The sequence below is a fragment of the Balaenoptera ricei genome, chromosome 20, assembly GCF_028023285.1.
Source record: "Balaenoptera ricei isolate mBalRic1 chromosome 20, mBalRic1.hap2, whole genome shotgun sequence".
Classification (NCBI taxonomy): Eukaryota; Metazoa; Chordata; class Mammalia; order Artiodactyla; family Balaenopteridae; genus Balaenoptera; species Balaenoptera ricei.
This window is the reverse complement of record NC_082658.1, coordinates 15,029,387-15,054,486: the sequence shown is the minus strand read 5'-3', so window position 1 is coordinate 15,054,486 and position 25,100 is coordinate 15,029,387. Positions and strand designations below refer to the sequence as shown.

The following is a 25,100-nucleotide window of genomic DNA, read 5'->3' as shown; positions in this document are numbered from 1 at the left end:
GATGTTAAGTGAAACACACAGATAATACAGTGATATATGCTCTTGTGTGGACAGCTTTCTGGCCTTACCAGTTGCTACGTGATGTTTGAACTTGTGTTTTCTGAGGGGTAGGTGGGTGGGTGTGTGTGTGTGTACGTACTTGTCTGTTTTCCAAGAAGTACCCCTTCAAAAAAACTTTTAAGTGAAATCTTGATTGGAAATATCAGCATCACCTGAGAAGCCTTGATGGCGGTGGAGCCCAGTTCTTCACCTGGGTGCAGTTCAGACAACGTTTGGCAGCGTCTGGATCATCACTAAGCGGGATGTTAGCTCTTCAGGCATCACTGAAATTGGAGACAGTAGACAATATCTTTGTAACTAGTGGGTATAGATGTGTCTGAATTTGGAGCTCATTTGCACTCTTTATTTCAAGAGTGAATTTTATTTTTTCTACCACCTGGTTAATAGTTATGCAAATGGAAAAAATATATTAATGGCTTTTTCCAATTTACTGAACATCTTTTTATTTCTTATGAGAAAATTAATTTTGATTTAAGAGATTTCTAGGCCCTTAATCATTTAAAACGATATGACCATTATCTCAGGAATATTTATCTTGGAGTTTTTTATATGAGGCTTTAGACCTGTTATTATTTGAATTTTACCTTTTCAAACAGTATAGGCTATTAGCTACAGCCTTATATTTTCACTTCTTCATACTCCAACTAAATGCTAGGTAGATACAGGCAAATATTGTTGAACTTCTAATGCTGTTTATTTTGAAGTACAAGTCATTCCTGCAAGTTGTCTTTATCTCTAGGTTTCTGGTGCTGCACCTCCTAGACCAGGAAGTAGTTTTGCTCATTTTGGGTTTGATGAACAACTTATGCACCAGATTCGGAAATCTGAGTACACACAGCCCACTCCAATACAGTGCCAGGTAAGTAAAACATAATGAAAGAAAAATGAAGTAGAATGACATTGTGACTTTTTTTTTTTTTTTTAACAAACAAGTCAAAGCAATGAAAGTGTTTAGTATAGAACTGTATTGACATGGATAGAATTTTTGAAACGTTTAAAAATTAAAGAGCAAAAGTGAATTTTTTTTACCACTCTTAAGAAGTTGCTGGTTGTTCTCAGTCTTCTGAGGTGGACTGCATTCTGTCTGTGGAATGTGTGTCTTTCTAAATAAACTGCTTTCACTTTACTGTGGCTGGCTCTTGAATTCTTTCCTGTGCAAAGCCAAGGACCCTCACTTGGCAGCCTGTCCTAGGAACTTGCCTGAGACCTAGGACATGAGTTGGTGTTCTCCCCCTCCGCACTTTTCCTTTGATTATAAAAATGTAGTCTGCTTAGTTCTTGGGGCAGAGCCCTCTTGCCTGCCCACTTGTGTTTTTCACAAGCATCCTATATTAATAAATCTACTTACCTGTTTTTAAAAAAAGTTGCTAAGGGGCTGGGAAATGTTCTTTTGTGTCTGATAAATGTCTTGAAAATATGATCTGAAGAAAACAGTTCATTAGGCCTAGACTGAACAAAATAAAATTTGTGCATGGAGAAGTTTAGCGCTGTCAATTACAAGGATTCCTTTGTCCATGGCCTGAAAATTCTCATTTATAACTGAAAGTAATAGCTTATGTTTCTCATTTATATATGGATTTTATTCATTTCTACGCAGTTCAGTATGTGGATGAGACAGTCTCTACCTTCACAAGGGGGACAAATTTTTAAAAATTTTAACAATGGTAATATTTCCTACAGATCAAGAAGTTTATGGGAATTCCAGGTATTTCTTGTTATTCCATAGCCAGTATGCATAGCCCAGGACATTTTTGTTTCATTGGAAATAAATGTCATTAATAGTCATTTACCCTTCCACAGAATTTCTTTCAGCACATCTTTAAAATTGAAAGTTTAGAGTGGATATTTTTTTTTTCTTTTTCTCTAGGGTGTACCTGTGGCATTAAGTGGTAGAGACATGATTGGTATTGCCAAAACAGGCAGTGGGAAAACTGCGGCCTTTATCTGGCCCATGTTGATTCATATAATGGACCAGAAAGAATTGGAACCAGGTGATGGACCAATTGCAGTGATTGTGTGTCCTACTAGGGAGCTTTGTCAGCAGGTATGTGCTTTGTGTAGAATGCCCCCCTCTATATGTGAACTGATAAGGGACTAGCCAGTCAAGTGAGTAGAATTACCAGGAAACTTTTTTTTTTTTAATTGTAGTGAAATACACAAAATTTACTATTTTAACCATTTTTAAGTGTACCATTAAGTGGCATTAAGTACATTCACATCGTTGTGCTATCAGGAAACTTCTGGAAAATATTATGTGTTATAGATTTTCTATATAACCAAACTATATGGGAACTGTATTGTAAGTTTTCCTCCTGGGTTAAATTCATTCTGTTTGGTAGAAAGGCAGTAACAGGGTCGTGAAGAGAAGTGAAAAAGAATAATCACAACAAGATTTCAGATAGCCTGTTAAGACACAATAATGGTACTCTGTTCATTTACTTTATAAGTAAAATTGTGTTTTTAAAGCATTTTCTAGCTTTTGATTTTCTATTGACATCGCATTCTGCGTGTTTTTCATAGCTCCCTTTTGGGTTATGACAGAGGTATCTGTTAGTGTCACAGTTCGTTAATATGTCATTATGTCAACTTTGTAGATCCACGCAGAATGCAAGCGGTTTGGGAAAGCATATAATCTCCGATCGGTGGCCGTGTATGGAGGAGGGAGCATGTGGGAGCAGGCCAAGGCCCTTCAGGAAGGGGCAGAGATTGTTGTCTGTACACCAGTAAGTATGTCTTGGGTTTAAATAGCTTATCAGCCTCTCTTGGTACGAAAAAAATGGTTAGTTGTTGGAGGGCATTTCCCCTAAAATGTGGTAAATCAGGGTTGAGAATACTCTGATGCAATGACAGCTGGTGGCCTTGGTTTAATTTTGATTGCCAGCCTAAAATAGCAGTCCAATAAGATTCTCTCTGCTACGAATTTCCCCTCTATAGCAAACAGTTTTTCTTATGCTCTCCTAGAAAATGGATCCATGCATACTGAGAGCATCAAGAATCAGAAAGGTGTTCAGAGTATGGTCAGAACTGCCTAGAAGATTGTAGTTTAAACATTAAAACCCATTAATAAGGCTGTAACTTAGGTAATTTCAGAATGCCTCACAAAAAATAGTTCTGACCATCTTTCCGCAATTTAAATCAAAATTAATGTAAAGGGAGAATCCCATTGAGTTTTCAGATTTTCTGTTCTTTTGGGCTCTGTAGTGCGTAGAGTCTGAGGCTGTCAGACCAGTGTCTATTACGGTCTAAGACTGGAGTATTAGCACTTTTGCCAGGAGCGGAACTCTAGAAAATTCTTGTAAATGCCTTTAATTATACAGTCGGCCCTCCACATCGGCAGGTTTCCCTGTGAGTTTCACCAACCAAGGATTGAAAATATTCAGGGGGAAAAAATTCCAAAAAGCAAAACTTGAATTTGCTGTGTGCTGGCAACTATTTACATAGCATTTACGTTGTATTAGTTATTATAAGTAGAGATGATTTAAAGTATACAGGAGGGTGTGTGTAGGTTGTATATGCAAATACTCCCTCATTTTGTTTAAGGGACTTGAGCGTCCTCGTGGGGGGTGAGTGTGGGTGATCCTGGAACCAGTGTCCAGCAGATGCTGGGATGACTGTGCTTACTGTTCATTTTCTGGATCTCATAGGGTCGACTTATTGATCATGTGAAGAAGAAAGCTACCAACCTTCAAAGAGTCTCTTACCTTGTATTTGATGAAGCAGATCGAATGTTTGACATGGGATTTGGTATGCCTTGAATACCAGTTTCTTCTGTCCCCATCCTCATGATAATTAGTTTTTTCCGTGTCTTTCTAGACTTAATTTTTTCTCTGCACGAGAGAAGCTAAAAATACTCCTGGATAGGGTTAGACCATAGAGATATAGCTAAGACATTAACTATTTTTAGGAGTTTTTTCAGGAAAAGTATGTTAGGCTTAACTGGGTTGAGGACAGTTGAAAGTACCTGTGAATATAAGGCGAATATCGTCTCTAGGCTTTATTTTTATTCATATGCCTTTGTGGAGGTCAAGGTCTGTGTTCTTAGGTAGGTGGATGTCATATCATTCAAGGCCTTTTGCTTTCCTGTCCTCCTTGACTTAACCAGCTGTGTGAAAATTCTAAATAGCTATCTTTATGGATTGGAACGAACATCACTGGGCCCAGCCAGTGGTGCTGGGGTAAGTGTTTCTGAGTTTCATACTGAGTGATGGGTCTAGGAGTTCCAGAATTTCCTTAATTCTTATAATGTCTCATGTGAAGATTTTTACTAAAATGACTTTTTCCAGGCATCCCAAACTGTCATACAGAGGTATGATACTAATTTCACTGTTCTACTTCTTCCAGAGTACCAGGTGCGATCCATAGCAAGTCATGTCCGTCCTGACAGACAGAGTACGTATGAAGCAGTTTCATTAAGCCACGTTTGTACTCAGAATAAACACCTATTTATTTTATAAGCACTCACAGCTGTGGCAGCAAAAATGATCATGTGTGTACTAGTGAGGAACCATAAAGGGGAAGATAATGACGGTGACAGGACCTTAGAGATCATTAGATAGAACTTGCTCATTTTTATAGATGATGAAACCAAGGCTGAGGATTAAATGACTTGCCCCAGTTCATCAAGTTTTATCACTGGCTAGAGGCAATACACAGTGCGGATACGCTGATTTGAAGTCAAGAGCCTTTTTCTGAACCATGCTGACAACCCCTGTCTTAACTGAAAATGCATAAAGTTAGAATAAGGGCGGGCTTCCCTGGTGGCGCAGTGGTTGAGAATCCGCCTGCTAATGCAGGGGACACGGGTTCGAGCCCTGGTCTGGGAAGATCCCACATGCCGCGGAGCACCTGGGCCCGTGAGCCACAACTGCTGAGCCTGCGCGTCTGGAGCCGGTGCCCCGCAACGGGAGGGGCCGCGATAGTGAGAGGCCCGCGCACCACAATGAAGAGTGGCCCCCGCTTGCCGCAACTAGAGAAAGCCCTCGCACAAAACGAAGACCCAAGACAGCCAAAAAATAAATAAATAAATAAATAGAGTAGCTGTTAATTTAAAAAAAAAAAAGAATAAGGGCAAGTTTTTTTTTTTCTTAGTGAATTAATTTTTAAACAATTTAAAGTTCAGGTGGGTTTATTTTTTTAAAAACTGAGCAGTGTCAGTGGGAAGCTTAGTGGGTATTCAAAAAAGAAGTCATACTGTTTCTTTAACAGAATTTACTTTACCTTTTAGCTCTCTTATTCAGTGCAACTTTTCGGAAAAAGATTGAAAAACTGGCCAGAGACATCCTGATTGACCCTATTCGTGTGGTGCAGGGGGATATTGGAGAGGTAACCCTAAGCAGGGCTGGATGGGATCCCAGTGGGTTATTTCTCTTACTATGGTGACATGGAATTAATTTCTCACTATTGAGGGAAAAAAATGTTACGCATTTACAGATGAGGCAACATGTTTCAAATTTGCTTTTAAAAACACCAGGGTTGGGGGAATAGGTGAAACATGATTGGCAAAATGTTAATAATTGTTGAAGCTTGGTGATGGATACATGGGAGTTGATTTTGTTCCTTTTACTCTTTTTGAATGTTAAAGTTTTTTCCAGAATAAAAGGTTTTTTTAAAAAAAGTATTTTTGGGGGGGAAAAAGAGCAAGTTTTGCCTGAAAGACTACTGGTCAGTTAGGATGGAACTGACATCTTAAGTGATTGTGGGAGTAGGCCTGCACAGTGTGGAGCGGGGAGGTGGAAAGGCCTGGTGAAAATGAGTTAAGGGTTTTTTTTCCTTACCTATAAATTATACCCTATGTGGAAAATTTCTCTGAATTGTGATTTGGAAATCAATTAAGGCTGCTTTGAGAATTCCTTAGTTTGCTTGGTATATTTATTAAAGTTCTGTGCAGTTAGCTTTTTGACATTGTCTGCTTTTCATTGCTGAGTGCCTTCTATGTGCATGTATGAATTGTACTAGGAACAGTAAGTGGGAAGGACAGAAAAGGAGCTTACTCTATTGGGAATAATCTGAATAGGCATATAGAAAAGTATTGAGCAAAGCATTGGGGCTTACAGATTATTTAGGTATATGTACATGTCAGGGGAGGTGGAGAGCACTGTGATTTGCTAAGGGATATAAAATTTGAGCTGCACTTGACTTGCTGAAAGAAGGCCCAAGGAGAAGAGGGATTATTCAAGGTTCTTCCAGATGCAGGTAGAAAACGTGATGGCTGGTCCTAATTCAGGTGCCCTGTGGCACAAATGTCACAATTACCTTTTTCATTTATTTCTTTTCAGGCAAATGAAGATGTGACTCAGATTGTGGAGATTCTGCATTCTGGGCCTAGTAAATGGAACTGGCTCACCCGGCGTCTAGTGGAGTTTACCTCTTCAGGAAGTGTCCTCCTGTTTGTTACTAAAAAAGCCAATGCTGAAGAGCTAGCCAATAACCTTAAACAGGAGGGTCATAATCTTGGCCTGCTCCATGGTGACATGGATCAGAGTGAAAGAAATAAGGTTATTTCAGACTTTAAGAAAAAGGACATCCCAGTCCTAGTGGCCACAGATGTTGCAGGTAGGGTATGAATTTCCCCAGTAACCATGCTATAAGGGTGCTCTGTCTTGCTATATGAGACGTGTTTAATATCTGAGGCGGCTGATTGAAGGCACTCTGCTGGCCTCGCTGGCCACGCCCCGTGTGCAGCAGTTCAGAGCACAGTGATTTCAGTCTGGAGCTCTGGGTACCACTTTCCATTTAGTGTTCCTCTCTGAAAAAAAGAATCCCGGCGGTTGGAAGACACTTGGGGAAGAAATTGTTTACACAGTCACATCGTGACTGTTGTGTGTCTGAATATAGTACATAACTTACATTGATTATTTAGTTTGGCATACTTCACTCAAGATCAGAAAAAGTTTTGAAGTGTGATTTTTGAGTTTGTTCTGCTGAGTTTTAATAGCTACCCTTAAAAACTGGTATTTTCTCCCAGAAAGGAGATCACTTCTCAGCTTCAGGACACATTTGATGTTGGTTTTACTTTTTTTTTTTTTTATTTTACATATTTCTGGTGCAGGAGTGAGGCCACGGCAGGTTATTGATAGTAGAAGATGTCCCTCACACACTAAGTTGACCCAGCATCATAGAATCTGCAATAGTGGCATTTGTTCTAGAAGGGCAGCTTACATGCCTCTATCTCAGCACACCAAATCATGCACTTTGCTTAGATAAGAGGAATGTGGGTTCTTAGGTTAGCATTTGGGGTTACTTTGGTGTTTTGGCTCCTGATAAAGAATAAAAGAATTTTGTTTTTTATTTCAGCCCGTGGTCTGGACATTCCTTCAATTAAGACTGTCATTAACTATGATGTGGCACGAGATATTGATACCCATACTCATAGGATTGGCCGAACAGGACGAGCGGGTGAGAAAGGCGTGGCCTATACCTTGCTGACACCCAAGGATAGCAATTTTGCTGGTGACCTTGTCCGGAACCTGGAAGGAGCCAATCAGCATGTTACCAAGGAACTCCTAGATCTGGCCATGCAGGTGAGGGGCTGGACACACTTCAGGTTGCTCCAGGTTGTAAAACGAAGCGAAAAAATTTCAATATGCCAGAGGCAGATAACAGAGAAACATGACAGTAAAGTTGGGCAGGCAGCACTTAACGAAGTATAGATTGGTATTGTAGGACATTAAAACTCATCTGGTCTGTCTTCTCATCCTCTCCTTTCAGCAACATTTATGTTGAAAAGCTATTCCTTTCTTTGTGCTAAAATCTGTCCCTGTGACATTTCTTTCTGCTTGCCCCATGTCACACTTGTGAGCAAATTTAATATCAAAGAAAGCTACTAGTCTCCTCACTGCCCTTTTCCCCAAACAGTTTTTTCTTTGGGGGGCTAAAAATGTATGGTGTCTTTAAAAAAAAAATGTATTTCACTATTTCTCAGTCCTAGATCTCAGACCTTTGACTACACTGCTTACCAATTTAAAACTGAGTGAGGCATTCTACTGAATTAAATCTTGAGTTGTCTTAATACACACAGTCCCCAAATTACAAATGGATTTGGGATATACATTCTGATAGTAGAGACTTATGTGTTTTTCAAATTCATAGGCCAGCCTACAGAACCGTTCACCCATAATGCAGTTGTACTGTGGTACTGCCCGTGCTTCCAGACCTGGGAGTAAAGGACCTGCATTGCAGGGGAGAGTAGAATAATGTTTCCTTTCCTTTCCCGGAGAGCAAATCCTGAACTAAATACAAGATGTATTTTGTCTGTGGCATTTTCCTACATCTCATTGTGCCTCAGGCTTTCTCTGCTCTCAGACTGATCAGCTTCTCTGATTAGCACCTTGCCCAAGCCTGCCCTACCTTTCAAGTACTTTTTTTTTTTAAATAAATTTATTTATTTTATTTTTGGCTGCATTGGGTCTTCGTTGCTGTGCGCGGGCTTTCTCTAGTTGCAGTGAGCGGGGGCTACCCCTCGTTGCGGTGCACGGGCTTCTCATTGCGGGGGCTTCTCTGTTGCGGAGCGCGGGCTCTAGGCGCGTGGGCCTCAGTAGTTGCGGCTCGCGGGCTCTAGAGCGCAGGCTCAGTAGTTGTGGTGCATGGTCTTAGTTGCTCCGCGGCATGTGGGATCTTCCCGGACCAGGGCTCAAACCCGTGTCCCCTGCATTGGCAGGCGGATTCTTAACCACTGCGCCACCAGGGAAGCCCTCAGGTACTTTTGAGTGTAACGTGATTGTCAGATAAAGCTCTAACCTCCCCAGAGATGTATTGTCTGAGAAATAGAGAATAAATTCATTTTCCTCAAGGAAGTTAGAAATGGCCAGAGTAACTGCTCTGCATTTGAGGTGTATCTTAATCACTTCCCTTCCTGGAGCCCCTGAAGGAAGGAAGGAGCAGTAAAAGGAAGCCTTAGATAAGGCTCCTGGCAAATTGGATGGATGAAGCTACCAAAAAGAAGCTAATCTGTGGTACCTGTGAACAGTTCCTCCTTTGCTATAGATACATTCGCAAAAGATGAAACAAAAAGTTCTTCCCATTTAGTTTCCTCTTTGATCTTGTCCCGTTCCTCTGGGCGTCTCTTCCTCCCATGTCTTAACCTTGAATTGTGTTCATCGCAGAATGCCTGGTTTCGGAAATCCCGCTTCAAAGGAGGGAAAGGGAAAAAGCTGAACATTGGTGGAGGAGGCCTAGGCTACAGGGAGCGGCCCGGCCTCGGCTCTGAGAACACGGTGAGTCCTGGGGGTTAGGACTGTTCTCGTCTGAGAGCCTCTTCATGTGACTTTCTATTGAAGAAGCACCTATGTGTCCTTGACTGACTAGGCGTGCTCAGGATACCAGTTTAGATTAGGAGTGGTTCTTAAACTGTGGTCCCTGGACCAGTAGCAAAGGCAAACTTGAGCCCCACCCGAGACCTGGTGAATCAAGACTCCGGAGGGGGGGGCCCAGCAGTCTGTTCACCAGCCCTCCAGCACTGGCCTAGAGCCAGAGGGCCATTCTGTAAACTCTAGCTACAGCTTGTAACTAAACTCAGGAATGATTCCTACACTCTGGGAAATCGAACCAGAGATATGAGAGCTAGCTTTTCTCACAAAACAGGTAACAGAAGCTCCCCCCTGACTGGCTTTCTTAACTTTGTTTCCTGTCACTTTGATTCTTAAGCCAAGGAAGAAAGCTGCCAGTCTCCATTTCTGCATCATCATAGTTAAACTTGGTGTCTTTGTTACGTAAATAATCTGTCCCCATGTCACAGTGATGATGATGTGGATCATGCAGATGACAGTGGTAACTAACACTGAGAACTTAGTATGTGCCAGGGCCAGCCCAAGCAACCACACATGTTAACTCAGTCTCCACAGCCACTCAGAGTAAGTACAGATGATCAGACTGAGGCACCCAAGGTTACACTGTGGTGAATACTGAAGCTGAGATTTCAGACTCTTTAGGGTCTGGATTTAGAGCCTGAGCAGTCATGTTATGTGCTGTACTGCCTTGTGGCCTTTTCGGCTTTAACATAATTTTTACATAATTACATAAACATGATGTTTGTATTTGTGTCTGTAAATAATACCAGGTGATCAGCTTTGGGCATAATCTGACCTCATTTCTGACTATTAGGGTTAGTTCCCAGAAATAGAATTATTGGGTTGAAAGGCATAAGCATTTTTAAATGACTCATTACCGTGCCTTTTCTCACAAAACATAACTTTCTATAAATTTCCCATTCCCATTTCAGCTCCCTCTTCAGTTTGCAGTATATGGAGGCCCAGTCTGTGGCAGTGGGCTTTCCTACTTAACTCTTCCATCCTCATGAGTGTGTTTATTTTTTAGGACCGAGGAAGTAACAACAATGTAATGAGCAATTATGAGGCCTACAAGCCCTCCACAGGAGCCATGGGAGATCGGCTGACGGCAATGAAAGCAGCTTTCCAGGTCTGAAATTAAGCATTTAGCTAAAAGAGCTTTCACTGGTAACTCATGGGCAGTGATGAGGGGCCCTAGTCTTCCTGAGATGGTAGCTGGCCTTGTAGACTTGATGCTTGCTGGATTTAGGTAGGGCCTTCTCCTGTTTTCAGTTTCGAGTATCACCGTAACCGCAGCTTACCTAGAGCTGCAGGTGTAGCGGCTAGAGAAACTCCTCTTGCTGGTCATCTACTTCAGTCATGCTCAGGGCTCTCGTCCTACAGTAGGATTGGTGTTCCCTCCCTGCCTTAACAGCCTTCAAGGTTCCAAGGCTCTTGTAATCTGGTTGAGAGTAATTGCCATTTTTTAGCTAAGACAAGTTTGATTATGTGTCTCTTGTGAACTCTGAACCCATCATCCTTCTGTACCTCCAGTTAGCTAGCTGGCATCCAGTTAACTAGCTGGGCCATCAAGTTTCTTTAACTTACTGTCTTACCCACTGTTGTTGTCTCTCTTTTAGTCACAGTACAAGAGTCACTTTGTTGCTGCCAGTTTAACCAACCAGAAGGCTGGAAGCTCTGCTGCTGGGGCGAGTGGATGGACTAGTGCAGGGAGCTTGAATTCAGTTCCCAGCAGTTCAGCCCAACAGGGCCGTAGCAGTCCTGACAGCCCCACTTCCAGTGCCGCAAAGGGCATCCCAGGCTTTGGCAGTGCTGGGAACCTCAGCAGTGCCCCAGTGACCTACCCTCCTGCCGGAGCCCAGGGAGTCAACAACACAGCTTCAGGGAATAACAGCCGAGAAGGGATTGGGGGTGGCAATGGGAAAAGAGAGAGATATACTGAGAACCGGGGTGGAAGCCGTCACAGTCACGGAGAGAGTGGGAATCGGCATGGCGATAGCCCGCGTCATGGAGATGGTGCTCGCCATGGAGAGGGATACCGCTACCCAGAAAGCAGCAGCCGTCATGCTGATGGCCGCCGTCATGCTGATGGCCATCCTCATGGAGAGAACAGGCATGGAGGAGGTGGAGGCAGACATGGGGAGAGCCGAGGTGCGAACGATGGTCGGAATGGTGAAAGCAGGAAAGAAAGTTGTACTCGTGAAAGCAAGATGGACCCCAAGGTGGACAGCACCAAGACGGACAAGATGGACAGCAAGACAGACAAGACTACTGATGGCTTCGCTGTCCCCGAGCCGCCCAAGCGCAAGAAGAGCCGATGGGACAGCTAGAGGGTACGTGCTGAAGCGTGAAATCAATTGTCTTTTAATTTTATTTTTGGAAAGACTTTTGGTAACTAGGCGTCTCAGGGCTGGGTTGGGGCCCAAGGTGTAGGGACCCCCTGCCCTTAGTGGATAGCTGGAGCTTGGAGACATTACCCCTTCATCTGGATAATTTTCCAGATGTTTTCTTGGGAGGCTGCTTTGGTCCTTAGAAGCAGTCAGAGTCGGGCAGCTTCTTTTGGCTCTGGGTGAGTGTCACGAAGGTCAGTTGAGGAGACCTTGGAAGAAAGGGCCTTATAGGGCACAAAACTCACTCTAGGTTTATATGTAGTACATATTTTTTACTAAAATGTCACCTTAAAAACACCTACAAATAAAATTCTTTTTCTGTGGCCAGGCAGGCCCCACGTGAGACTGGCTTCTGCAGCCCGGTCCGTGGAGGTGTTACGGATGCACACCAAAGTGCTTCCCCAACATCTGCAGGTTAGGGGAGGGTCTGATTCTAAGTGAGAGCTGATGCTCAGGTTTCCCAGCCAGGTTTGTGTCCAGTCCTGAGACATGAAGCAGCAGCCTGCCAGATCCAGAGTCCCTACAACTGAGGGGGGAGAGAGGATCCTGGAAACAGGACTGCTCTGGGTCTGAAGTGTTGCTAAATTTAAAATTAAAAAACAAAAACCTGACAGCAGCTTTTAAATTGTCTTCTCCTATTTCATTGTATTTTTTTTAACTTGCCATAATGGTAGAAAAATCTTTTGCTGAAATGATTTTGATGATTTTTGTTCTATCTTGTTTATAAAAGGAAAAGAAATATACATACTTCAAATTTTGTGACTTTGTGAAGGTTTCTTTAAGATGTGCATTCCTTTCTGCTTGCTCTAGTAAATGTTTTACTACTGGGACCTGTGGCTTGCTTGTCATTTCTACTTCACCATGAGGAGTCGGGACATATTAAATATGATTTAGAACAGTGCACATGGTGTGAACACCCAGATGTTTTTTGAGTTATCAAGTTACCAGGAACTAAACTGTCTGTCAGACATCTATCAATCAATCAATCAATCAATCATCCTGGTTTTATTCACATGATAAAGGGGGAAGACTTGAGAGGCCCACTTGCCCAAGAATAGACTAGACTACAATGAATGCCACGGCACCACTGAACTTCCCCTCTTAGGATCTAAAAATGGTGTGACTTCTCGCCCAGCACCCCACATTCTTCACAGAAGGGTTGTGGGCTCTGACAGCACCGACAAGACATTTCAGAGGGGCTTTAACGGGACCCTTTCTTCCAGCCAGGAAGATGTCCCCCTCACTGCCCAGGGCCACCATGAGTTCCGGTACCTCAGATCTGTCTCTTCAGACGACTGCAGTGCAGGCAAGGGTAGGGCTGGTACGAAGGCGGCCAGAAGCTGCACCGAATCGCTCCTCTCCTCGTCCTGACACAGCCCCGCAGAGGTTCTGGTGGCTCCGCTCACTTCCGCTTGTGCTTTTTCTTCTGCTCTTTCCGTTGCTGTGCTCTTTGGTCCTTCTTCATTCTCGAGTCCACCACCTTGAAGTGACCTCTGACCCCAGCTGGCCGGCCCACTTTGCGGCCCACACCTTTTTTGGCTACAACATAGGTGACTTGGCGTTTCTCCTTTCCAAGCCCAGCTTTCTTATAGAGACTGTAAGTGGAAGACACAGGTTAGAGACTTTCTGCCACTCCTTCACCCCCGTGTACCTTTGTGGGTGACCCCCACCCCCCCGCCCCTCACCTTCGAAGCTGTGCCACTTTCTCCCGTTCTGAGATGTCCACTGTGTTGACCACAGCTTCTGCCTTCTTCTTGGTTTGCTCCAGCTTCTTCAGCATCTGTGGGGGGACCGCGGTCAGGCTGACCTCTTTTCCTACCCCTGCCTCACCCACCCAGAGTCTCAGGCAGCCCCACTGCTTACCCTCCGTTTCTTCCTGGCCTTGGCCTCAGCCACTTTCTTGATGGGACGTGCATTGATTTCCCGCCAGCGTTTCCGGTAACGCTCCACCTCCTTCTTATCAATAGGCAACTGTCGTATCCTGTGCTGCTTTTCCTCCTGCACAAACCAGTCTGGAAGCTCCCCCTCATCCTCATTAAATGTGTACCTTGGTGGAGAGGACACCAGTCTAGGCTTTCAAAGAAATCCTTCCTCACCCCCACCCCTTCTCGTGACTTTCTGGCCCCTTACCGGCTGAAGGAGTCATCAATGAGGTCCCTCCTGGCTTTTTTGGAAGAAGCAATAATAGCACCTAGAGCAAGGCCTTCAGGGTCCAGTATCCGATGTTTCACTAGAGAGGGAAGAAGGAAGTCAAAGCTCAGTCCCCAGCACTGACCCCTCCATGTTGCCTCCCATTCTACTAGGTGCAGCGCTCTCACCTGGGTCCTTGATAGGCACGATCTCAAACCCATCATCATCATCATCTGACTTAGGCCCACGGCTTTGCTTCTGCCTGCGGCGCGGTTTCCAGCTGTGGGAGGAGGAGGACCGTGCACGCATGTCCCACCGTTACCCACGCCACTCAGGCCCACTCCTGCTCACCTCACCCCTGGTTCTTAGTTAAAAATGCTTGGGGGACTTCCAGAAATCTTGCCACCCAGGCTGTACTGCAGACCACTCAAATTGGAATCATCAGTATTTAAAGTTCTCCATCTGCAGCCAGAGCTGCAAACCCCCAATTACAGAGCGCTGGTTACAACCACCGCTTCCTCTTCAGCTCTTCTCCCGTCAGCTGCAACCACTCACCTCTCTTCACCCTCACTGCTACTGCTGTCACTGTCAGAACTGCCATCTCTCTCTGCCCCGCCGGGGCCAGTGGCAGCCTCTGTCCCTGAAGGAGCCTCTGCCCTCTCAGGGGCCTCATCCTGGCACGGGGGAGGTTTGTTCTCCGTCTTCACACCGGAAGGCAGTGGTGGCAGCTGCTGCCCCTTGCGACGGCTCTCGTACAACAGCTGGGCCTGACCGATCTCCAGGGCCTCGTCGGCATCATCCCCAATCCCACTGAAGCCATCCTGTGATGGGGGAATCGTCAGGCACCCTCTGCCCAGGGAATGCCAGTCCCTGTCTGCCTCGGCCACCAGCCTCTGCTTACCTTTGAGAACCACAGGCTGGCCTGTTCTTCCTGCAGTAGTGCCTTTTCCTCCAATGGTACCAGCAATGGATTCTCTTCTTCTTCCTCCTCTTTACCATCTTGCACTTCAGCAAACCGTACACTGTAGACCCAAGGAAAGTGGGTGGAGGGTCAGTGCCCTGGAGGGCTTGCTGCCCACACTCCCACTGGCAAGCCCTGCCACCAGCTCTGCTTCGGACTTGAGCTGAGGGTGCCCTGCAGACACCTCCCCACACCCCCCGCTTACCACTTTTGGTCCTTTAGACTCTGAGGTGCTCTGACTCCCACCAGCTCCTCTGGGTCCAGGTCACTATCCAGAGACGTATCATCCTCCTCCTCAACATCTGATACGTAGATGTCGTCTCTTGGCAGATCAGACAAAAACGTGTCTGCAGCACTCATGTCCCCCTGTGTTACCTCCTCTAACAACTGAGGTTTGACAGAGAAACAGAGGTCAAGGGCACTAACAAGGTACATACTGCTTTTTTCCTCCATGTTCATCACCTTAGTTTATCCTCAGCAACACTAGAAAACACACTGTGTCAAGCACATGATACCTTCTTTTACAGACAGGGAAGTGATAGGATTAACCATTTAAAACATCCCACTCTAGGCCAGATCATTCAGCTGTCTCTTCCTCAGTGGTAGCAGAAATAGGTTTATGGAAAAGTACCCCATGGTCTAATTAGTGTCCGATTTTAAAATGTTCTAAAACACTGCTTTTTAAAAAATTACTTTCAGAAGGCACCTTATCACCGGAGAATAATATCTACAACTCTTGTTTCCACTGAATAAAGGAGCCCATGCCATATACATCTAACAGGAAGCACTGTTTCACTAATAAACCAGCTGTCAACTCCAAAATCTGTTTTCCTCACGGCAAGGATAGCTGCTATTTCTTGAATCACATACCAGGAATTACGCCATCTTTTTTTTTATTCCTTCCAAAAACGCGAGTAGGTAGGTTCTATCATTTTCTTTTACAGATGAGGAAACTGAGGCAAAGAGCGCCTTAAGTGGTAGTCGGCTCTGGGACCACTGTGCTCTACTGTCCCCTAAACAACACGACCTGGTTACTACCTTCCCACACAAGAGCCACGAAGGCTCATTTTGTTTGTGATGCTGCTTTTACCAGGAAAAGCAGGCTCTCCAGTATTCAGCAGAAAGCACCATCCAGCAGCCTAGTGCAACAAGGTGCCAGCTTGGTCTCAGTGAACTGAAGAACGCTGTTCCCCTCTGAGGGAAACCCTCCATCACACGTGCTCGTAACCCACGCACCCTGGCTGCATCGCCTATGACCTGAGCTTCCTGCAACGAGGGCCTTTTGGTTCTGATGTTCCAGTTCTACAAGGATAAATCTACACCACACTCACAAATCTTCCTGCTTTCATTATTTTAGGGGTATGTTCTTTCCTGGCCTTTTGAGACACAAGGCTCTTGTTTTTTTCCCAGTCTCCCCTCATCGAGCCATTTGCGGGTGAAGGCAGCAACCACGAGCCATGATCTTTCAGCACACTCACCAAAAAGACATCCAACGCCCCACCTCCAAACACCCAAACAGGTCCTCCTGTCCCCAGTGGGCCCCGAAGCCCGCCTCACCTGGTGACCCCGGATGGTGCGCAGGGAGAACATGCCAGTCTCCCCCTCGTCTGCAATGGAAACCCCGGGAAGATCCATCTTCAGCTCCACACGTTCCCGCTGCTTCCTCTGCTCACGCAGCAGCTTCTTTTTCTTCCTGAGGGGATGGTCTGAGGAATTAAAGCTGCCCGGCTCTGAAGATTCCCTATCCGTGCCTTCCCCCCCTCTCCCCATCTTCACCCACCGAGGGACTCTGCCTTGGGGCTCCCCACGCTCCTCCCCAGCTCCCCTCACCTCTTTAACTCCGCCACCTCCTGGGCCTTCATCTCCGCCAGGGTCCGGTTCAGCTGCTCCTCCTCCTCCTCCTCCTCCGAGGGCTGCGGCCCCATCCCAGCTGCTGACTCTTCCTCTTCACCTTCCTCTTCCTCCCCCGAGCTGAGGCTGACAAAACAGTCGCAGGAGTTGGTTATTTTCCCAGATGCTTCCCCTCAACACCCAGTCAACAACTGCCCTGGTTTAGCTCCCTCCTCACCTGATGTCCAGTGCCTTTGCTTGTTCTTTCAGTTTCTTGGCCACATACCGCCGAAGCTTCGTTCTCCAGTTCAGTAGGGACCTGCCCCAGAAATACCATTCCTGACCTTGCTGTCTTCCCTTTTGTCCCCACCGCCTCGTTTTGGGCCCATACCCCAAATTTCATGTTTGCGCCACAGAAGTCCTAAGGTTCAGGCCCCCACCCCAAACCTCTAACACAGCAGCATCCTATTCCCAGAGATCCAGCGTCATGTCCTTCAAAGGCTTTCCCCTGCCTTTGGGGCTCCCGGCACCCATGCCCACCCCCAGTGCAAACCTGAGCTCCTTACGCCCCAGCACTCTGATATCCTGACAGCACGCCCGGATGTCCTCAGTGGTAGCTGGATGCCGTGCCAACTCTTCATCGTCTAGCGAGATCTGTTTGGGAGGAGGGAAAGGAGTCAGGGGAGATGTTCAGGCCATGTTTCTGGGGCTCCCTTGTACCGCTCGAGTCTGGGGACTCACTTCACTGGCTTTGGAGAGGAAGTCAACAGGGTTGGCAGCTCGGAGGAACTCAGTGACTGAGGTTCGGTGATAGAGTGTGAGGTCACCCTCAGCATAGCCTTCAGCCTTAGGAAGGGAAATAACGAAGGTTGAGCAGTCCCTTCTGGGGTGTCTGTGAGACTGACCAGGCCCGACCTCCCGAGTCCCAGGACCTGAAGGTGACCCCCACTCGCCAAACACACCTTTGGCTTCTTCTTAGTCACCAATTCAGTAACAGTCTTGACCTGAACTTCAACCTCCTTGAAGGCAAATTTCGGGTCAAAGAATTTACTGTCAACCTTGTCAGGAGCCAGGAATCCTAAGGTAATAGGATATATAAGAAAGTGTGCTTTGGTAGGTGGGAGACTGAATCAAGAGAACAAAAGAAGTGATGCCCACCCTGGCAGACTACAAAGATCTCTGCAGATTCATGACGAGAGGCTTGGGGCTTGGTGGCCTGGACACGGCGGAAGAGCTGCTGGAAGATCCACAGTAAGGGCTGATAGTCACGGGAACGGAAAACCTTTGTGATGAAGCAGCCACCACGGCCCAGAAAATCACAAGCCAAACGCAGAGCCATCAGTGTCAAATGGGCTGTGGGGGGGAGACAGTTAGCTGAGGACCTCTGCAGCCTGAGAGGGCATGCCCACCTCCACCCTCAGCTCCATGCCCCCCAATCCCGGCACCTTGTGAGTAAGCATCATGGACCCAGCTAGCCCCGACGTTGGGGGCCCCGTCATTGAGCACAACATCAACTTTCCAGGTTTTCAGCTCCTTCCTCAGGGCCTACAGAGAAGGAAAGAAACCAGAGCAACAGAAATACAGAAATGGCTACGAATGGAGCCCTTAGTTCAGCCATCTGTTGAGTGCCCACCACAGCCAAATCCTGTGCCATGGACAGGGGATACAACAATAAGCAAAAATAACACGTCTGTTTTCATGGAGCTTACAGTCTACTAGTGAATTCGCTGGAAAGGATTTCACTGAAATCTCTGCACTTCCTCCAACTCCAAAGACCTCTTTCCTGAATAAATAAAGGCAGGGCACACACGCAATATTACGGGCCTTGTTATATAAACAATGTGCAGGCACTGCTCAAGGCATGGTTAACAGGAAAAACGTGCCTTCAGGGGATCAGGGTGGGAAGAGGGATGAATGTGGATGTCTACATATAAAGGGAACAGGAAAAGAGAGATTCCTATTACCTGCCTACAGCGTTCTGTTGTGATGTCCTCTTGGAGTGTCACCACATTGGGAAGAGGCTTGATTGGAACCAGATCCACTCCTAGAAGAAATTAGGGCAGAGTATTCCAAAAGGTTGTCTCAAGCAGGGAGAAAGGAAATGCAGAACACAGGGTCTCACACTCCCACCCCCTGGAACATCCAGGAGCACCACCTGTCACTCACCCACAATAAGGCTGGATACAGGCATAAACTTGGTGGCCACTTGCAGCCTATAAAAGAGAAGCAAAGATTAAAATACCCTGGACTGTCCCTTCCCCTCCCTTGGCAATGTGATCTCTCATCCCCGGTGTTAGGGGCCCCTGCTAAGTGCAGTGGAAGTGAGACAGGCTGGGACCTGGGACCCTTTGCTGCAATGCTTGCACCTGGACAAAACTCCTTGAGCAACAGAATACAAAGAAACTATGAGGGACTAAACACTGCATGCATACCCAGTTGGGGTGAATTATGGACAAAAAGCCAAAAATTATAGACAAAAAAATCTCCAACACACCACCCCACTGTCACCTCTGAAGAGCTGGGAGCAAAAACAGGGTGTAGGAAGCAGGAGCAGAAGCAGGGCACTGCACATGCCCCCCAGCACTCAACACCACCAAAGGGGCAGGCAGACCACCTCAGCCGCCCCTCAGGCCGGACCCCGGGACACAGCCCCACCTTCACGCTATATAAGGAACCAGCCAGCCCCCTCCTTGGGGAGCTGGCTAGCAAGGGAACCCGCTACCTGTTTTCGCTGCCCCCTGCTGCAGCAGGGGCCCCAAGAAAACCTTGCCTGAATTTCTTGTCTGGCCTCTAGTCAATTTCTATTGATTGGGGAAAACCAAGAACCCTGGTCTGTATCAGCCAATCATGTCATAAGTACACGGTCCAAATCTTTCCCCCTGCAGCTTACTTCTGGGGAGTAGAGAAATGTGAGGTTGGTATTACTGTTTCCCTCCCACCCCCAAATGCAACTCTCAGTCATCCAAGGCTGTAATCCAGAATTCTTCCATAAGGAGCGTCAGGCGCCGGGTGTTACACACCATCCACCCGGTGCAGCGCACAGGTCCAGCAAGGCTCGGGCTTTCTGCAGAAATTGAAAGCGGCGATTCAGCTGGATCAGCTTGAAAGCAGACCGGGAACGGTAACCTGGAGGCGGCGACAAAGTACTGTAGTAAGTTCCGCGAAGCGCTTTCCCAGCGGGATTTCTGCGGCCTCACGACCCACCACCCTTTCTGCGGAAGAAAAACTCAATATTCGGAAAGGGGGCGAACCGGCCAAGGTTGGTGGCGCACCCGCTCGCAGACGGCGCGAACCCTGACTCACCCGTCTCCTTTGCCAAGTGATAGAACTTGTCTCGCCGGCTCTTCCCGACTTTGCCCTTTTTGCCCATGGTGGGACGTGGGAGCGCCACTCAATCTGGAGAGGAAGCAGAAATTGGGACGTCTCTTCCCGGAGCACTAGATTCCGCTCTTCGTTCCCCACTCGCCGTCGCAGACACACTGAGCCTCAGTCTACACTACTCACCGCCACCCAGCACCATTTCCACCACCCCTGAAGCGGCACGTGTGGGCAGCAAACGTATTTCCGCTTCCGCTTGCGTCGCTCGCGTCCTCGGCTCCAAGTTGTCCGCCATTTTGAGCGTGGCCACAAAAATTTTCTCTATTTTCTGTCCCCAGGTTTTATAAGTTGGAAGCTGGCACCAGGAGAAATGGTTACTTTAACCAAAACCGAATTTCTAGAGAGTAATGTTTAGGAGTTCTGCTAACCCTTTTCAAAGCTCCTGACCTCGCGTACCCCCGCCCCTCCCCTCATGGCCCCTGTTACTTATTACCGTCTGTCCTCACACCCCGCCCATTGACCCGGAACTGTTCTCTGCCTTGGTTTTTCGGTCCCTAAACCCCTGCTTCTGCGCCTGCGCGCCAAGGCGGCTCTGATGCCGGCCGCGGAAGAGGGAAGATGGCGCTTGACGGACCAGAGCAGGTATGGCGGCGGTGGTCGGGCGGGGACTGGGGCTGGATGCGAAACAGGTGTGATCCGAGGTGGGCAGCCGGCCGGGGCAAGAGGGTGGGGGGAGTCGGGGGTGGGTGGGCCAGTCTAGACTGGGCCCTACCTGGGACAGGATCTGCTGTGTCAGCGCCGCCCCCGGCGGGTCAAGGCAGGGCCGGGAGTGGAAGACCCGGTGGAAGCCGAGTAAGTGAGAGGAGCGGTGGGAGCGGGAACCCACCCTTCCACGAGTCGGGGGAGTCGGGGGACACGTCCTTCCTGCTGACTCCTCCTGTAGTATAATAACACCTCGGGTTTGTATAGCGTTCCCGGGTGTGTCGTCTCTTGATCCTCCTGAAAGTCTTAAGAGGTAGGCACCGTTCTCATTCTGTTTTAGTTTAGTCACGGGGAAATGGTTCCGAAGAGATGGAGTGAGGGATTAGAACCCAAATCTTAAATCTCCGAAATCCAAGCTGGAAGTAGCTTTATCCCTTGGATGTTTAACCTGTTGGTTACTAATTACACTGTGTCTTCAGATGGAGCTGGAAGAGGGGAAGGCAGGCAGTGGACTCCGCCAGTATTACCTGTCCAAGATTGAAGAACTCCAGGTGAGAAGGGACTCCAAAGGTCCAGAGGAAGCTAGAAGGGGGATGAGGGATTGATGGAACGGATTTCTACAAATCCATATAATTCCACTGGGGGCGCAGTGGAAGAAGCAACAAGCCAACGGTATAAAGTATATGAAGTTAACAGCCTCTTGTTCCTCTCAAGTCCCATCATTTTGAAGGTAGTATTCACAGTTCATTAAACATCTTTAAAAGTCAAATTTTAACGTAAGAGGTACCCCCAGCCAAAAGTCATTCTTCTTAGAAGAAGCCTGAATGAGAGGGTTTCTTATAAAAGAGAAGACATAGGATCAGAAGATGAGATTTATCAGAGGGAGGGTTGGGGCAGAGTGAGGGAAGACAGAATTGAGGAGTCTGGACAATGCTGATTCCGTAGGACTGAATGAAAAGGAACTGGACAACCCAGTGCTCTAGCCTAAACAGGGAGCAGGGACCATAGAAATAAGGAAAATAATGTCAATTGGATGGAGGAGAGCCACAAGGAAAAATTCTGAACTCCAGGTACATTTGTAGGTATCATATTTGGTTTGTCACTTTTTTTTTTTAGAAGAGACTGTGATATATATATGTTTTATTTATTTATTTTTATTTTTGGCTGTGTTGGGTCTTCGTCACTGCGTGCAGGCTCTCTCTAGTTGCGGCGAGTGGGGCTACTCTTCGTTATGGTGCGCGGGCTTCTCATTGCGGTGGCTTCTCTTGTTGCGGAGCACGGGCTCTAGGCGGGCTTCAGTAGTTGTGGCTCGCAGGCCCTAGAGCGCAGGCTCAGTAGTTGTGGCACACAGGCTTAGCTGCTCCGCGGCATGTGAGATCCTACCGGAGCAGGGCTCGAACCTGTGTCCCCTGCTTTGGCAGGCGGATTCTTAACCACTGCGCCACCAAGGAAGTCCGGTTTGTCATTTTTGAAATGCGTTACGTGTGCTTTCATTTGTTCCTCACGTTAGTCCTGAAAAGAGGCAGGATAGGTGATGCTTGCAGTTTGGTAACAGATCTAGACCTTTTACATAGCTTTCATTGGCTTTACCCAACTGTTAATTGCCAGCAATGGGACTAGAACTTAGGCTTCTGACTCAGAGGTCTTCCCACTCTACCGTTACCAGTCTGCAAGAAACTATGTGAGCCAGCTGTTAACTCCTGTCCACTACGGTTATTCCTGGACCAGTATTAGACAAGCAGCCTTTTTTTCCTGTGGTTGTCCTACACTCCAGAGGGGCTCTTGGAGGACAGGATAGGGTCGTTAGAATCATATTGGAGAATCTGAATGGAGAATGCAGGTGCCTTGTGCTCCTTCCTCGCTTAGCTCATATCAGCCTATGAGGGTTTCGGCCAAGATCGTAACCGCCTACCGTTTTCCACCCTTTGCTTCTTGTCCTCCACAGCTGATCGTGAATGATAAGAGCCAAAATCTCCGGAGGCTGCAGGCACAGAGGAATGAGCTTAATGCAAAAGGTGAGGGGGAAAGATGGGAAGGCTGTGTGTGGGCAGTTTGAAGTGAGTCTTCACGTTGGTGCCTGTTGCTTTTCCCAGTCCAAGGCCATGCCCTCTTTACATGCACATCTCTCTCCTGAGCCCCATCGTAATCTCCTTAAAGACATGAACTTTGACTTTTTTTTTGAGGCCTTCCCTTCAAAACTTTATAGCGGTGCTTAGTTCATGCATGTTGAATCAAGTCGTGGGTGGGGGACACCAAAGAATCTGGGTGGCCATTGTGTCTGTTTCGCATCTAGTTCGCCTGTTGCGGGAAGAGCTACAGCTGCTGCAGGAACAGGGCTCCTACGTGGGGGAAGTAGTCCGGGCCATGGATAAGAAGAAAGTGTTGGTTAAGGTAAAGGCGACGTGACCCCAGGGACCAGCCTGTTGCCCACTGCGTTCCCGTAGCTTTGTGTGTAGCGAGGACACTGTTGTCGCGTTACTGTAAGACCCATGTGTCTTCCTGGGTGAGGCTGGTGATTTGGTGGCTGTCGGGGAAGGTCATGAGCTGTTGTTTCTCTAGGTACATCCTGAGGGCAAGTTTGTCGTAGACGTAGATAAGAACATCGACATCAATGATGTGAGTGCAGCTGGGGAGGTGGGAGGTGGGGGGTCAGCTCTCACCACACCACTTCCTGAACCTCTCTCTCCTCACCCAGGTGACACCCAATTGCCGGGTGGCTCTCAGAAATGACAGCTACACTCTGCACAAGATCCTGCCCAACAAGGTAGACCCATTGGTGTCACTGATGATGGTGGAGAAGGTGCCAGATTCAACTTACGAGATGATTGGTGGACTGGACAAGCAGATCAAGGAGATCAAAGAAGTGATTGAGCTGCCCGTTAAGCATCCTGAGCTCTTTGAAGCGCTGGGCATCGCGCAGCCCAAGGTGAGCAGGGCTTCTGTGGGAGGACCGTGCTGCTACTGTGCATCTCGTGCCCCAGGCTGGATAGACCGGAGCCTGCTTACGCTGGCCCTCCCCATGCAGAGGGCCTGGGGGAGAGGTGCTGCCAGGCCACCGAAGTGGTTTGGTTATAAGCTCCAGAAGGGACCTTGACGTTCATTTTTTTATCTCTAGCATCTAATACGGGATCTAGCACAGTGCACGCACTTGATAATTCATTGAATGAAACGTGGAGGCCGGCTTTTTGCCCTGAGTCCTGTTGTTCTCTAGGGAGTGCTGCTGTACGGACCCCCAGGCACTGGGAAGACACTGTTGGCCCGGGCTGTGGCTCATCATACAGACTGTACTTTCATTCGTGTCTCTGGCTCTGAATTGGTGCAGAAATTCATCGGGGAAGGTAACTTTGGCCAGAAACAAGAAAACTATAAGGCGGCAGGGGCTGGGGGGCCCATCAGCTTAACGCCAGCTTGGCCTCTGTGCAGGGGCAAGAATGGTGAGGGAACTGTTTGTCATGGCCCGAGAACACGCCCCATCTATCATCTTCATGGATGAAATCGACTCCATCGGCTCCTCACGGCTGGAGGGAGGCTCCGGAGGGGACAGTGAAGTCCAGCGCACGATGCTGGAGCTGCTCAACCAGCTGGATGGCTTCGAGGCCACCAAGAACATCAAGGTGCAGTGGGGTCGGCTGTGGGAGGAGCCAAGGGAAGGCCCCGGGTGAGGCTGCAGCCTCAGGAAGGGCTTAGCTGACGCCACCTGCTCTGTCTACTCAGGTCATCATGGCGACTAACAGGATTGACATCCTGGACTCAGCGCTGCTCCGCCCAGGGCGCATTGACAGAAAAATTGAATTCCCACCCCCCAATGAGGAGGTTTGTGATGGGCAGCGCTGGCAGTGGCTCTGGCTGTGAGGGCAGGCCGTGGGCTCAGGCTTTTCCTCTCCCATCGCTAGGCCCGGCTGGACATTTTGAAGATCCATTCTCGGAAAATGAACCTGACCCGGGGGATCAACCTGAGAAAAATTGCTGAGCTCATGCCAGGAGCATCAGGGGCTGAAGTGAAGGTAACTGGAGGGCCCAAGGAAATGGGGGCAGCGGCAGGAAGCTCCAGGTTCCAGGGCACAGCCTCAGCGCCTGTCTTCCTTTCCCTGCTCAGGGCGTGTGCACTGAAGCCGGCATGTACGCGCTGCGGGAGCGGCGAGTCCACGTCACCCAGGAGGACTTTGAGATGGCAGTAGCCAAGGTACAGGCCTCCATCTTTCCGCCTTTGCTGATGGTGGCTCTGGAGCAGTGGGGATGGGGCACGTGTTCACCCAGTCTCTAACTTAAATGCTCTCTCTCTCTCCAGGTCATGCAAAAGGACAGTGAGAAAAACATGTCCATCAAGAAGCTATGGAAGTGAGGCGGATGTCCTTTGTGTGGGTCCCTCAAATAAAGCTCTGCAGGACGAGACCTTGAGGACTTGAGTCTGTTAATGAGTGGCCG

General features: G+C 47.7%; 3 protein-coding genes across 6 annotated transcripts in view; 2 read left to right on the top strand and 1 right to left on the bottom strand.

Annotated features, from left to right (window-relative positions):
* The window catches only part of DDX42 (DEAD-box helicase 42), a 47,826-nt gene extending 35,333 nt beyond the window's left edge, over window positions 1-12,493 (top strand). For all 3 annotated transcript variants that reach the window (XM_059907215.1, XM_059907214.1, XM_059907216.1), the window contains 11 exons: window positions 800-919; window positions 1,928-2,104; window positions 2,655-2,783; window positions 3,705-3,804; window positions 4,402-4,449; window positions 5,285-5,382; window positions 6,336-6,612; window positions 7,354-7,580; window positions 9,162-9,272; window positions 10,372-10,473; window positions 10,964-12,493. In XM_059907215.1, the coding sequence (XP_059763198.1) occupies window positions 800-919; window positions 1,928-2,104; window positions 2,655-2,783; window positions 3,705-3,804; window positions 4,402-4,449; window positions 5,285-5,382; window positions 6,336-6,612; window positions 7,354-7,580; window positions 9,162-9,272; window positions 10,372-10,473; window positions 10,964-11,674 (2,100 nt within the window). In that variant the 3' untranslated portion in view covers window positions 11,675-12,493. The remainder of the gene's footprint in view (window positions 1-799; window positions 920-1,927; window positions 2,105-2,654; window positions 2,784-3,704; window positions 3,805-4,401; window positions 4,450-5,284; window positions 5,383-6,335; window positions 6,613-7,353; window positions 7,581-9,161; window positions 9,273-10,371; window positions 10,474-10,963) is intronic.
* A 227-nt stretch (window positions 12,494-12,720) lies between these two features.
* FTSJ3 (FtsJ RNA 2'-O-methyltransferase 3) lies at window positions 12,721-20,295 on the bottom strand. Of its 2 annotated transcripts, XM_059907218.1 has the most exons (21): window positions 20,160-20,295; window positions 19,959-20,051; window positions 19,676-19,781; window positions 18,822-18,868; window positions 18,620-18,699; window positions 18,101-18,200; window positions 17,814-18,008; window positions 17,618-17,733; window positions 17,397-17,501; window positions 17,209-17,309; window positions 16,894-16,974; window positions 16,656-16,802; window positions 16,383-16,518; window positions 15,031-15,212; window positions 14,766-14,886; window positions 14,420-14,685; window positions 14,053-14,144; window positions 13,865-13,964; window positions 13,598-13,781; window positions 13,420-13,514; window positions 12,721-13,329 (listed from the first exon to the last, which is right to left on the bottom strand). In XM_059907218.1, the coding sequence occupies exons 2-21, from the start codon at window positions 20,023-20,025 to the stop codon at window positions 13,137-13,139; spliced, it is 2,514 nt and encodes an 837-aa protein (XP_059763201.1). In that variant the 5' UTR covers window positions 20,026-20,051; window positions 20,160-20,295; the 3' UTR covers window positions 12,721-13,136. The 2 variants fall into 2 exon arrangements, with proteins under 2 accessions (XP_059763201.1, XP_059763200.1); XM_059907217.1 differs by having other exon boundaries at window positions 19,959-20,295.
* A 212-nt stretch (window positions 20,296-20,507) lies between these two features.
* On the top strand, window positions 20,508-25,067 carry PSMC5 (proteasome 26S subunit, ATPase 5). The gene is made up of 12 exons (XM_059907221.1): window positions 20,508-20,615; window positions 21,155-21,226; window positions 22,621-22,690; window positions 22,969-23,066; window positions 23,235-23,291; window positions 23,371-23,601; window positions 23,887-24,013; window positions 24,099-24,289; window positions 24,390-24,488; window positions 24,569-24,679; window positions 24,772-24,858; window positions 24,964-25,067. The coding sequence occupies exons 1-12, from the start codon at window positions 20,592-20,594 to the stop codon at window positions 25,015-25,017; spliced, it is 1,221 nt and encodes a 406-aa protein (XP_059763204.1). The 5' UTR covers window positions 20,508-20,591; the 3' UTR covers window positions 25,018-25,067.
* Window positions 25,068-25,100: the final 33 nt, after the last annotated feature.